Raw genomic sequence first — 14,837 nt, 5'->3', positions numbered from 1 at the left:
TTTATTTTTTATTTTTTTTATTTTTTCATGAGTAAACTATAATATTCTTCTAAAAAAAAACATATAATAACATGTTTAAGGAAATATTATAATACGTCACTTCTAGGTTAGTATGGTAAACTTAACCATAAATTCATAAAATGCCCGATAAATTCAATCTGGTTAATGGTAACACTTCCTTTTTTCAATTCTTTATTTTAATTAACAATTAAAAATAAAATAATAAATAAGTCAGAAATTGCACCGAAAGTGGAAATAATACCATAATTTTTTAAATTATTTTGTTTTATTTAATCTAAGTATGAATATGATAATTATTGTAATTATTAATATACATATTTATTATGATGTTTAGCATATGAAATTAGAGTTAGACTTAGGTTTAGTGTCTAATAGTATTGGACCCGTTGAGATAATGACATGTGTCTACTTTTGGACATGTGTCACCATCAGACCGGGTCCAATGCACTAGATGCACAGATGCACTGGACCTAAACCAAGTCCATAAAATTATATATCATTGTGCACTTTTGGTGTGGTGATCATTTCACAAGTATAAATGCTTGTGAGATATGGGGGGCAAAGGTCGAGATTCAAGTTTTCAAGAGAGAGTTCACACACATACACTTAGAGTAGATTAGAGTAGAAATTTTATTTGTATTAAAAAAAGTACATGAAATTATATAGTTCATTATTCAAATAAATTATAATGTATTAGGATTTTAATAGAAGGTTTAACTATATAATGAAATTTAAATTCAATTGGGAAAATATATTAGAATAATGACGTGTAAATTTTAAGTGGGGAAATTTTAATTATTTTTAGTGGTTGGTGATGTTTTCCCTTCCCGTTGAATGATTTCTTATGTAAAATTCGACATTCTTGATTATGGGTTGTTGCTAATTATTTATTTTATTTAATATTGTGCTTGGCTAGTTCATTTGAAATATCCAATATTTTCACAAAGAGAGAGAGAAAAAAATTTAATTACAAGTTATTATTATTTAATTAATTTTTCCAAAAAGAAGGGATAACCATTGTTAGATTTCATCTCACAAAGCATTTGTGAAGCATGGACATCTGAACAACTTAAATACCACACAAATCACAAATGGAAATGGCTTGTAGTTTTGGATATTTTTTAATAATTCAATGATTACAATAGTAAAGACGAGATTTGAACATTAGGAGACTGTTTGGCCGCCCATTTATTTTTTGCGTTTGCGTTTTTTCCTCTTTTTTTTTTTTTTTTTTTTGCTTTCAGCCGTATAAATTCACCTTTTCAACTGTAAATGCACTGTAGACGGTACTGTGCGGCTACTTTCAATGAACAGTAGCCGCACTTGTTGACTTTTGTCAATGAACAGTACATTTGTGCACTGTTCACGGACCCACAATTTTCACTTTTAGCAACTTTTTCATTAAAATGGGTCTCACGATACTATTCACACATTTAAAATTATTTTGCTACAGTGTTTTCAGTTTTCAGTTTTCAGTTTTTAGCTGCATCCAAACGGCCCTAGATATCTCTAAATTTTTTTAGAGAGTTTCAACTAATGACATCAACTTCATTGAGCTAACCGGAACTCACCTTAAGCATCTTATTAAAAATAGTGTCAGTTGAGCTACAAAACTTTTGCCATTTCTAAAAAAATGTCTAAATTGGCCCTCAAAGTTAGGGTGTGTTCGGTTCGGTTTCGTCGGTTTGTATGAGTATGGCCAACCGAAACCGAATATTTCGGTTGTGAAATTCTCAACCGAAACCGACCGAAATGGCTGGAAAACCATCGGTTTCGGTGTATTTCGGTTCAGTCGGTTTCGGTCGGTCTTCGGTTTTCCAAAGAGAGGGTTATTGAGATTTTCAAAACCACTCTTTCAAACGATAAAGCAAAAATTAAAGCATACAAAATCACACTCAAATCGATAAAAACCACAAGCTCAAAACTTTTCACACAGATAATTTATTTTCTAAGAAACAAACAAAGAAAAAAATTAACAAACCACAGATAATTTATTTTCTAAGAAGCAAACAAAGAAAAAAATTAACAAACCCAGCAACCCAAAAATATTAACAACCCATAAAAAATAACAAACCCAGAAATCCCAAGCAAAGTAGCAAACACAACCCAAAAAAAAAAAAAAAAAAAAAAAAGGAGAACGACGAAGCTGCGTACCGGCGAAGATAGCAAACAAACCCAGAAAATAACAGCGAAGCAGCGTACCGGTGGGTTTTTTTTCGGTTTCCTTATCACTTATTTTCTAAGAAAGCAAACAAAGAAAAAAAATTAACAAACCCAGAAGGCAGAAACCCAGAAAATATTAACATACCCAAAATAAATTAACAACCAAAAAAAAAAAAATGAGAGAGAGAACGATGAAGCAGCGTACCGGCAAAGAAGTGTACTCAAGCAACGTGATAGAGAGAGAAAAACAGCGGCGTGATGGAGAGAGAGAGAGAGAGAAACGGAGGCTTGATAGTATGACAGAAAGAGACAGATGAGGAGAAAAAGAATGACTGCAGAGGGAAAGAGGAGAAGAGAACGGCTGCTGAAGGCTTGAAATGAGAGACAAGTGCTGAAAATAGGGTTATAAAGCAAACCCCCAAAACGACGTAGTTTTGGTAATAAAGAGAGGAAAAATAAAAAAGCTATTACCAGAGGTCGAACCTGGGATAACTGAAAAACAAGCGCGTGTCCTTGCCGCTAGGACACCTGGAACTTTGTTGAAATAATTTGTACAAATTACTATTTAGTATATTTCGGTTCGGTTCGGTTGGTTCGGTGTATTAGAATTTGCCACCGAAAACCGAACCGAAATTTTCGGTTTTCTATATAATAAAACCGAAACCGAACCGAACTGAAACCGAACCGAAATTTTTGCATCGGTTCGGTCGGTTTGAAGCGGTTTTTTCGGTTTGTCGGTTTTTTACACACCCCTACTCAAAGTCATTTTTCAAATGGCCACTTGTTAGCACCTGGATGTCATTCCCTGTTGACTTGAGATTAGTTCGGGTAGGGGTAGCCGATACACCTGTCTCGTTTGCACGCACAATTAGTGAATGCTAGCTTCTTCACGTTTGTGCCTATGTGGTTCCAACCCTATCTCCCCCTCCTTCAATACCAATGACCATAGAAAAAAAAAGTAACAGTGATAATATCTAACCCAAAAAAAATAATAATAATATGAGGGAAAATTTTATTATATTTTTTTGACAGAAATAGAATAACCATTGTTGGATTTTCATCTCACAAAGGAGAGTGTACAATCTGCACAGGTTGAGTATTTTTAGAAGCTACAAAAATGGCAGCAGGATACTTAATTAAAGAAAATTCTCTACAAAGAGTTCATATCCAGTGCATAATGCTTCAATTTTTACGAGGTTGGGAGAGGTCATGGACTCATGGTAGGCACCCTTATTTTCTTCAATGAGCATATCATTATAAAAAAGTACAAAAGTAATAAAAAGGCAAATGAAAAAACAACAAAATATATATATATATATATAAAGAAAAGTCTCAAACTCTTGTCCAAATGATTAATTCAAAAGACAAATGGTAAGGATGATGAACAAGAGAAATCCAAACTAGTCTTCAAACAGAGAATCCACACGACAAGACAGATGCGGAAAATACCAGAATGAATTATAAGATAGGAAATCATGTGGCAAACGTTTTCCATGCGAAATTTCGATAGACTGGAAGCCTTTGCTGCCTTTCCGTCTGTTTATTGAGCTGATTGAGTAGAAAAAACTCCGAATTCTGTATATGCAATTAGAAGGGTGCTTGCTATCTTCCCATTTGGCCATGTTGCTAATTGCTGAGAACTCACAAGAGTCTTCCTGGAACAACGCTTGATCGCCTAAGTTAGGAATCTTCACCAATTCCATCTTCAAAAAATTTAGCTCATAAACTTCATGATCAGTAATTCCACCAATCACAAGGAGCTGTTTATCAAAACATAGTAACTTCCATGATCCACAATTCAAATCTGCAGTGCCTTTTACTTTCAGCAAGGCCAAATGAGGATGAGAAGTCAGATTTAGTACCCTAATGTCAGCATTATTTGATATAATATATATCTTACCGTTGAAGACAGCCAAATCAGCAATCATATTACGATCATCATAATTATATAGAGTCCAATTGACATCTGTGGATCTACGGAACTGCAAGCACTGACTGGAAAAACATATGATTACCAACTCTGGCAAAGGAGTAGCTAAAGAAGCAAGGGTGACACAACGAAAGAGATTGGGAGGGCTAGGAAAACGGAGTTCATGTCTTGTAAAGGGATTCATAAGCCAAATTTGAGAATCTGGCCTCTTTTTCTTGTCTTCCATTATCAAGTACCCGGAAGAAATCCCAAAACACACTTTGCCAACAAGGATAGGTAGTAATGCCTTGTACCACCTTTGATCAAGAATACTATAAAAGTAACAAAATTTCTTCCATTGCCGTGAAAAGAAAAGAACAAGTGGAGGTTGGGATGCCATAAAATCTTGCTTGTATGCCAAAGCGTAAAACCTCCAAGTTCTACACACACAGGCAAAAATGAGATAATCTATAGCACCTAACCACTTCGTTATCTGATGAAGCAAAGCTTCAGGGAGCTCCGACCATGGCCTCCAATTACTATCGCCCACCATCTTTTTCTTCTTACTCCTGGGTCTACTGAGGTTGACATCACTGTTCGCTTGCAAATGCAATACCATGATTACCTTCACACAAATAGAAAACAAAAAGATTAATGCCTACATATAACACTAAATAAACACCACTTGAATTGTTTTTAACACCGCTTGTGCAACATATTTTATTTATTTGCTTCCAAGCTCATTAATGGATAGAAGTTTTTTGATCCAAGTTCATTAATTTTACAAAGAAATAAATAATCAAGACAATAACAATGACAATAGTGGTATATGTAACAATGATCTAAAAATTTGAAGATGATTTTGTTGACAAGAAGAGAATAACCATTGTTGGATTTCCTTATCACAAAATAGATTGTACAATCTGCAGAGGTTTACTATTTAAGAAACATAAAAACGGGCAGCATTTAACAAAAGAGACCCTGGTTGCAGGAAATTCTCTTCAATGAGAATGACATCAAACACAGTTAAAGTCAAAAATAAGGGAAATGAAGAGCAACAAGTATATATAACCCTCAAAATCTTGTCCAAGTGAATGAATGATTCATTCAATACACAAATGATAGGGATGAAGAACCTAACTAGTCTTGAGAGAGAATCCATATTGAAAGACTCATGTGGAAATACCAGGATGGTTCAACTCAGAAAGTATCAGGCATACACTTTCTTCCAATGAAAGGAGAAAGACTGGCCGTGTCTACCATCCACGAATTGGAAGCAGTTGTCTTTGCTATCATGTCCAAAACCGTACATGCCATTAGAAGGTTGTTCACTATCTTTCTATCTGGTTATATTGCTAGACCCTAAGCCCATATTAAAATCCAGAAACAATGCTTGTGCTCCAAAGTTCTGCATTCTCACCCATTTGAACTTCAAAAAATTTAGCTCATAAACTTCATAATTATTTCCAATTGCATGAATCAACAGGAACTGCTCATCAGTACCCTGTAACTGCAGTTCACCTTTCAAATTTGGAATGGATTTAACTTCCAATGGGGTCACATAAGGATGAGACTTTAGATTTACTACTCCTATTCCAGAATCAGTTGTTATTGCATACATTTTACCCTTGAACGTGGCTTAATCAACAAATGTCCAGTGATGATTACAATCACAAATTCACAATAAGTCCAATTGGCACTATTGGATCTAAGAAACTGTAGATATGAGCCATATCTACAAAAGGCAATGATTACAAACTTTGGCAAAGGTGTCACTAATGAAGCAAGGATGACACTATCATGTTCTAGGGGAGGGCTAAGGAAACGGACTAACGGAGTTCATGTCTTTTAAAAGGATTTAGAAGCCAAATTTGAGAATTTACCATAAGTTACTTGTCTTCTAGGACCAAGTACCAACATGAGATCCTAGAACACAATTTGCCAACAAGGTTGGGGAGTATTGCGTTGTACTCCTAACATCCTTCTATCAAAGATGTTATGGAAGTAACAAGCTCTCCTAGAACGGTTTGACATAAAAATAACAAGTGGAGGTTGGGATGCCATAAACTCTTGCTTGTATGCCACAACATACAGCCTCTGCATTCTGCAGACACAGCCAAACATAAGATGGTCTATAGTACATAGTCACTTCGTTATGAGATAAAGCAAAGCCTCAGGGAGCTCTGACCATGGCCTCCAATCGCTATTGTCAACCATCTTTTTCTTCTTACTTCTAAGCCCCTTAAGATTTATGTCACAGTCCCCTAGCAATAACATGACTACCTTAACGAAAAGAGAAAATAAAGATTAATGTGCACATATGACACTAGATGAAATCTAATTTTTTTTACATTCATAAATATGTCTTACTATTTTTTTTTTAGTCCAGTTTTCCAGAACTTGCCATACATTATACTCTCTACATGTAAACTAGACAGCATATTAAGCAATACTTGGCCAATATCCAAGTATTTTGGGAATATTTTCATTTTGGCCCATATATTTTAAAAGAATTAAATGTTATCCTTTGAGTTTTTCAAAAATTTTCATTTTGATCCATGCCGTCATCTCATAAAAATTGCTGACATAATTGACGGAATGCTCACACGACTAATATAATATGATAATAATAATTTACTTTGATTATTAACAAAGCCACTTCTGCATCTCAATAATAATAAAAATCATTAATATTTTTTTATTATAAAAAAGGTCTTCATCTTTTCTGGCACTTTCCTTGCAACCAAACATTGCAGCAGGTGCAGTTCATGTCAATGCATCAGCCTCCAAGATTGAAGCTTTATTGCTCCCAAAAATTTACTTCCTAAAACAAAACACTAGAAACCTCAACCAAACAATACTCTCTCTCTCACAAAGTAGAAAACAAAAATTAAAAAATAAACAGCATTCTCAGAAAAAAAAAATGACAAGAATCATCATAATTAATATCAGACGTAATCACTAATCAGAACCTTTAATGCCTGATCATCAACCATAATAATACATGCTTTGGATTGATATATTAAAAATTTGAGGGTATAACTTACCTTGCAATGCCAAAAACACTGTGGAGGAGAACAGAGGGCTGAGAGAGAGAGAACTAGGGTGAAGTTTTCTCTATAATCTGATGAAGAAATCAAACGGGTTGATTAGAATTGCTCCTTAATGAACAATTATACTAAAAAATTTACTCTGTATGGTTGTCAAAGAAAGTGCAAGAAAATATCTGAATTTCTAATTTTGAACTGCTCCAACTCCTCCAAATTTCTTCAATCACTCAGTTACCTATTTCTTTTTTTTCTTTTTTAATTTGCGGTTTCCTTACTCCTGGGTCTCACTTTTTTTTTTTTTTCAAATCTCTTCTTCCTTTTTTTGAATTTGAAAATAAAAATAAAAAATCACACTATAAAAGTAAAACTGTTACTATAACTACTCATCCCTGTCCCTTACATATAGGCACTAGTTGTTTACAAAACAAAACATAAATAAATTTCCTCTCTTTACCTCCCTCTCTTTCTCATGGGTGAAATATATATATATTTTTAATATAAATCTCATCACATCTCTTAATATTTTTTTGACATTTTTTTTTTCAAATCCCTTGTTCCTTATTATGGATTTGAAAATAAAAAAACTCATACTATAATCTCTCATCCATATCCCTTATATTTAGGCACTAGCCAGTTGCCAAAACAAAACAATAGATGTAATTTTCTTAGAGAAATGATATGTTTACAATATTTTTACAACAAATTACAAATAGCAGGTTGTTACTAGTTGTTACTGTTGGGGTAAAAAAGTAATCTTAGTGTTAGCTTCAAATTTGAACCAATAACAATTAATCAACTATAATTTGTTGTAAAATTGTTGTAAACGTAGTAGTATCTCTCATTTTCTTAATACTAATTTTTTATTATGTTTTTATTTTAAACAAATTTATAATTTTGAAAATACTTTTCTTTAAATCTCTTTAGGTGTAAAACTTGAAACACTCTTTGTATATTTCAAATGGTCATTTGGTTTATAGAAATCATAATTTTAAATTCCGTTCCATTTCAATGCTTAATTTAGTGCACTTACCCCTCTTATTTAGTTTCAATCTAATTTCGGTATGTTTTGATGGGTCGGACAAATCCCGGCCATTTTAATTTCTCAATTTCGGACTATTCCAGGCTATGTTTTTTTTGCATTTTATTCCAGGCTATGTTGGATATTGAAACAAAAAAGAATGTGATTAATCGGTAAGAACATTTTTTCGATAAACAAACTGCAATTATATCCTTTCAATTTCAAATGGCTGTGGTCTGTGGGGTAAATAAATAGTACTCACCTTGCTACCAGTTCCGTTGCTCAAACATTTTCATAAAAAAAAAAAAAAATGAAGGACAAATTTTTTCGATAAAAGAAAAAAAATGTAATTAATGAATGGTTTTCTATAGAAAAAATGTAACAAAACTTATCTGTGAGTTTAATAATTGTGACCTCACTCCACCAAGCCCAAACAACATGGGTAATAGTGACCTCATTAGTCATTTCTAGTGAATTTTCCCAGCTTCGAAATCTATTTATTTTTTCTTATAGAAAGAACAAGTTTCAAAAAAAAAGTTTTATAATTGTGCATATAATCTTTGAAATATTTAAACTTAAAATTTTGAAAATGTTAAAGGGCATTGATATATTAGGAAGTCAATAAATTAGTTACCATTTACTTTTAAAATAAGACAAATAATTTGGAATAGCAAAAATTAAAACAAAATAAGACTGAAGGTTCAATATGGGTATGAAACACCCTTGAATGTTTAGACTCTCAGATACAAAAATACCAATTCAAACTTTATATCAAACAATTAATGTGCGGAATATGATAACAAGCTTATAATAGAATTGATAAAACAATCTAAACCAAATGTAAACACATCCACAGCAGTAAATATAAGGCAAAGATAAAGGAAAGAGAGATGCAAATACACGGACAACACACGATGTGTTATCGAAGAGGAAACCGAAGTCCTCGGCGTAAAACTTCTCCGCCGCCCTCCAAGCGGTGATAAAATTCACTAAAGAATATAGTTGGGATACATGAACAGCAGAAGACCCTCCAAGCCTAATCTACCCAAGTACCTAAGCCCTCCAAACTTCTTACTTCAACGAGGTTATGCCGAACCTATTTCTTCTTTAGCTTGCCGGATTTCGCTACTTGACCATAGTATCAACCAATGTATATTGGTTCCTTCCCAAACTGCTTCCCTAAGCACCAAATGGACCTTCTCACAAACGTGGGTGTGGTGAGATAAGGGTTTGGTAAATAACCTCTCAAGGGTATGACAATGGAGAGGAAGAGAGTAGAGGAATTTGTAGAGTCTCTTTAGATGAAGATTGGGGATGAGACAATCTTGTTTTTCTCTAGGGTTTTCTCTCACAAAATTCTCTCTGGAAGCTCTCACAATATGATGGGTATAGGGTGTATATATAGTAGGGTGAGAAGGGAATGCAAAACGTCAGTTTTTGCCAAACAGGGCAAGTTGGCAACTTGGTCTCGCGGCTTGTCCAAGTCGCGACGTAACGGCCTGGCCAGTCTGGAACTTTTGTCCTGCAGCGTGACAGCTGGCGCGACCCTTCAGCTTCCCAGTGTGCCTCTTACGTGCTAGCTTTTGGCGGCTTGCCAGTCGCGATCCACCCGCGAGCCCTAGCCGCGAGCCTCTGTTTTTCTTGCACACTCTTTAGCTTTTCTTCACATCTTCTCACACACTACCCTTACAATTTTCCCACCTAAATACAGGGTTGCTAAGTGCTAAATTACAAGCAAATTGGTCACGGAATAAAGCCAATTAAATGGTTGATTAAATTCAACCTTACAAAGACAATGAGAGTATGATAAATCTAAAATACTCAGCAAAAAAAAAAGAAAAAGAAAAAAAGAAAAAGATAAATCTAAATTAAATTACAATTTTCCCCTAAAGAATTACAAAAACTTTATTTATTGTGTTTCTTTTTAATGGAATGTTTTTTGATACATTAATAGTTGGGAGACGAGTGATTTAAAACCTAGATCTCATGGAAAAGACCAAGGTAACAACTAATTAAATTACAAGACTTTAATCTTTTTATCATACATTTATAATGTATCAATTTTTTGGATTTAAGGGATAGCACAATTGTGATGGTTACCTTTGTGGTGCTTTTTATCTATGCTTTGAAATTTGAATACTTTCGTCCCCACTATTTAGTACGGAGTATTTACCTATCCATTTTTTTTTTCCTTTTTGAAAATTACCAATTCTTTGCTTGTGCATGTCAGGGTGTGTAAATATAAGATGGGTTCAAGGTGTCAATATATATGATGAGTTCAAGTTAAACCTGCCTGGAGCAACTTTTTTTATTATTTTTTTTTATTTTTAATGAAAAACCTATTGCAACTTTATAATTAAATATTACATAGTTGGAAGAGAGGAAAAAACCATTTTATGAATAATTTTTTTCTTTCTCTTTCTCTTACCATCGAAGAAGATTGTAGGGGAAATGACACTTGGACAAATTCTCCAGAATCTATTGATTTGTTAAGTAATAAGATCAAATTTTTGATTTAAAGTGGCTTTATTAATGACATGATTAATACTAATTTTTTCAATTTTGTTGACAAATCGATAGTCAGGGGTGGGAATAAAACTATAGATGTCTTTATTGAAAATAATAAAAAATGCTAAGTAATTAAGTTACATGGCACTTGACAATTTTTTACGTAGCTTTTATAAAGTTATACTAGAGTCTCTCTCTCTCTCTCTCTCTCTCTCTCTCTCTCTCTCTCTCTCTCTCTCTCTCTCTCTCTCTCTCTCTCTCTCTCTCTCTCTCTCTCTCTCTCTCTCTCTCTCTCTCGTAACTTCCACCATTGTTGTTCACTCTTCAAGCTCAAATCTTACAGTTCCCTTAACACAACAGTTAGTGAAAATTAGTCAAAAAATATTGATATTGCTTTGTTCTCATCACCCTTTTGCTAACTTATGTGTTATGTCTTTTAAATACTATCAAGGACTAGTATTCATATATTTCGGCACCTTGTGAAAATGAGAGGAAAAAAATAAGGTGCTACCATATTAAACAATATAATTCCAAAATTAAAAATCACTACAAATTTTGGTGCTTTTTAGTTACGTTTTTTTATAATTTTTTTTTTAGTATTTGCTTTCAGAGTAATGTTACAGATTCAAATTATTTAATCATTTTTACAAACTACTCATGTGGCTTTAGTAATTTTCAAATAGTCATTAATAAACATAAATATGATGCAAGTGGTAAACTCATATTAGACTAGTAAGAATTTGTTACATTAATAGTTTGTAAAAATATTATAAGATAGTTTGTGGCTGTAACATTACTCTTATTTCTAAGGCGTTAATGGATGACATTTTTTGTTCCAAGTTCATTAATTTAATTAAGGAATAAATAATCAAGCCAATAATAAATAATGACAATAGTGATAAATGTGACATTGTGACAATGATCTAAAACTTTTAAGAATATTTTAAAAGCCCCAAAAATAGCGGCAGTAAACTTTAGCTACCCTAATTGCAGGAAATTATCTTCGATGAGCATATCATAATAAATGAAAGAAAAAAAAAAAGTACTGAAAAAGTAAATAAGGGAAATGAAGAAGAACAAAATAAATAAAACCCCTCAAAACTCCTGTCTAGAGGATAAGTTCAATACATAAATGGTAGGGTTGATGAATAAGAAGAAATCCAAACTAGTCTTCACAGAGAGAATCCACACGACAAGACTGATGAGGAAAATACCAGAATTTATTACATCCAGGGCGTATGTAACGTCCTACTCGCAAGATTGGGAAAGTCTGGGGGCATCTACCATCAAAGAACTTCACAGAGTAGTCAGAACCATCTTCGCAAATACTGTATATGCAATTATTAGAAGGCGAGATCCCAACAGCTTCCCAACTTGTTATGTTGCTAATTGCTGAGAACTTACTGCCATCCTGGAACAATGCTTGATCTCCCAAGTTAGGAATCTTCACCAATTCCATCTTCAAAAATTTAGCTCATAAACTTCATAATCAGGATATCCACGACCACAAATCACAAGGAGCTGTTTATCAAAACCCAGTAACCGCCACAATCCAGGATACAAATTTGCATTGCTTTTTACATAAAGCAAGGTCAAATGAGGATAAAGAGAATTCAGATTTAGCACCCTAATGCCTTCATAATTTGATATATATATCTTACCGTTGAAGAGAGCTGAACTGTAAATCATTCGAGGATTATCATATTTATATAGAGTCCAATTGACATCCGTGGATCTACGGAACTGTAGGCATTCATGGGAAAAACATATGATTATGATCTCTGGCAAAGGAGTAGCTAAAGAAGCAAGGGTGACATATCGAAACCGATTGGGAGGGCTAGGAAAAAAAGTTCATGTCTCGTAAAGGGATTCAGAAGCCAAATTTCAGAACTTGAAATCTTTTTCTTGTCTACGATGATCAAGTACCCAAAAGAAACCCCAAAAAGCTCTTTGCCAATAAGGCTAGGCAGTAATGCCTTGAACAACCTTTGATCAACAATGCTATAGAAGTAACAAAAATTTTTCGCTCCCAGATGTAAGAAAAGAACTACAAGTGGAGGTTGGGATGCCATAAACCCTTGCTTGTTTGCCAAAGCGTACAGCCTCCAAGTTCTACACACACAGGCAAAAATGAGATAATCAATAGCACCTAACCAATTAGTTATCTGATGAAGCAAAGCCTCAGGGAGTTCCGACCACGGCCTCCTATTATTATTATCTGATGGAGCAAAAACGATCTTTTTCTTCTTACTATTACGCCTACTGTTCCCTTGCAATTCCATGCCTACCTTCGCACAAAGAAAAAATAAAGATTAATGCTTATATATAACACTAAACAAACATCTAATAGATTTAGATTCATTATAGTATTGTATTGTTTATAATTCAGTTTCCCACCACTAGTAGTACGTGCAATATATTATACAATGAAACATAACTGCACATATGCTATATGTATAGTTGGTCCATTACCAATAGTTGAAAAATATAGGAAATGCAAAATGAAACATATATTGATTCCTAGAACATGCTTAATACGATGTAAAAGCCATGTTAAAATTGATTATTGAGCTTCATATGCTTTTTCATTCCTTAAGATATTCATTTATATAGAGAATATAGAAAAATATAAGGGCAAAGAAAATCACCTTAACGTCTTAGAGTGATGATCTGGTGGCTATAGCTAGCTTGTCTTTGAGAATTTGGTTTCTGTTAGGGTTCTTGCTTTCGGTCACCCACTTATATAGAATTCTAGATACTGCCTTAAAAATTTCAAAATGAAACGGGAATTAATTAGTGTTTGATAAGTTGGCTTGGAAGTTCAATGAATTTTTCAGCCAAAAGATGGTCATATTTAATGGGTCTGTTAACAAAACGAAAAGAATGTAGTCAAGCAAAGGTCTAGTGTTTTCGATAAACGAAACGAAAAGTAGTGCAATTAAGGAAATGTTTTGATAAACATAATGTAATTATAATAGTCCTCTCAGTTTCAAATGGCTGTGAGGTTTAATTAATAAGTTGTCACCTCGTTACCCATTACAGGTTTCGATTTTTGTAAACATTGTAAACAATAACAAATTGTTTAATTTCTTTTCGTTAAANGTATATGCATAAGCACTCTTATAAAAAAAAATTAAAAAAAAAAAAAAAAAACCCAAACTTTAAATGCAAAAAAATTCTCCATCCTAAATCCTATTGACTAACTCAATCACAATTCAACATTATCTTCTCACATCATAAAATCCAAGAAGATCAAAAGAAGAAAGAGAGGAAAAGAACCTTATGGCATGTACATGTCAAATATCAATTACATAGCATAAATTTCTATTACTAATTGAATTAAAAAAAAAAACCAATTTTTTTTCCCAAACAAATATATGACCTACAAAGAATTAAAGAACCCATATTTTGCCAATCTAGAGGTAGGGATCTAGACTAAGAAATACCAACCTGAGGATGCTCAGAGTCAGAAATTTCTTTTGTTGGATATGGATTTGTTTTCTTGGAGAAGGATTTTTTTGCCATGAAAATCGCTGCTTGATCTCAGGTCCTATGGTTTCGCCCCACTCAACAGGGTAAGAAACGACAAAATCATATTGTAGAGATGAATTACTTGCAACAACCTATCTATCTTCAAGCTACTTCTACTTTGCAGATTGGAAACCTTTGTAAAATTTTGTAGCTTTTTCTATCATACCTAGAATGATAGAAAAACATGAATATAATGTGACCATGAATATAACGGGATGGAGTGAACGCAAGAGCAAAATCTGAGAAAGGAAGAAGAAAGAATCGGAGAACCAGAGGAAGAAGAAGAGAATGCAAGAGAAAAAGCTGAGATAGGAACCATTTAAAATTTTTTTAGTTTATATACACTAACTTACTTTACCAGTAACCGGTTTCCATTAAAATTAAATGAATGTCCAGGATTGAAACAATGATAAATTAATGGTTAGGATTAGGGAAGGTACCGTACCCCCCAAAACAAATAGGGTACCGTAGAATGACCCTTGGTATATATATATATTTTTTATGGGAGTATTATTATTATTATACATTGAATAAACCTAAGCTAATGAAGTAGTTTAAGATTTAATGGTGCTTAAGTAAATAAAATATTTTATAAGGATTGCATGTAAATGGCCAAGTGGGCCATTTAAGAGATTGA

At 33.4% G+C, this 14,837-nt stretch overlaps 1 protein-coding gene across 1 annotated transcript; it reads right to left on the bottom strand.

Moving 5' to 3' along the window:
- Positions 1–3,561: 3,561 nt before the first annotated feature.
- Positions 3,562–7,439, bottom strand: LOC112041200 (uncharacterized). The gene is made up of 2 exons (XM_065782457.1): positions 7,141–7,439; positions 3,562–4,718 (listed from the first exon to the last, which is right to left on the bottom strand). Exon 2 carries the CDS (start codon positions 4,710–4,712, stop codon positions 3,585–3,587), a length of 1,128 nt encoding a protein of 375 aa, XP_065638529.1. The 5' UTR covers positions 4,713–4,718; positions 7,141–7,439; the 3' UTR covers positions 3,562–3,584.
- Positions 7,440–14,837: the final 7,398 nt, after the last annotated feature.

Source organism: Quercus suber, unplaced genomic scaffold, assembly GCF_002906115.3.
Source record: "Quercus suber isolate HL8 unplaced genomic scaffold, Cork oak 2.0 scaffold_302, whole genome shotgun sequence".
In the NCBI taxonomy this organism is placed as follows: domain Eukaryota; kingdom Viridiplantae; phylum Streptophyta; class Magnoliopsida; order Fagales; family Fagaceae; genus Quercus; species Quercus suber.
The sequence above is the reverse complement of the archived record's forward strand: the minus strand, read 5'-3'. Positions and strand labels throughout refer to the sequence as shown.

Coding starts and splice junctions, on each gene's coding strand:
- LOC112041200 (XM_065782457.1), bottom strand. CDS start 4,712: ATGGTATTGCATTTGCAAGCGAACAGTGATGTCAACCTCAGTAGACCC.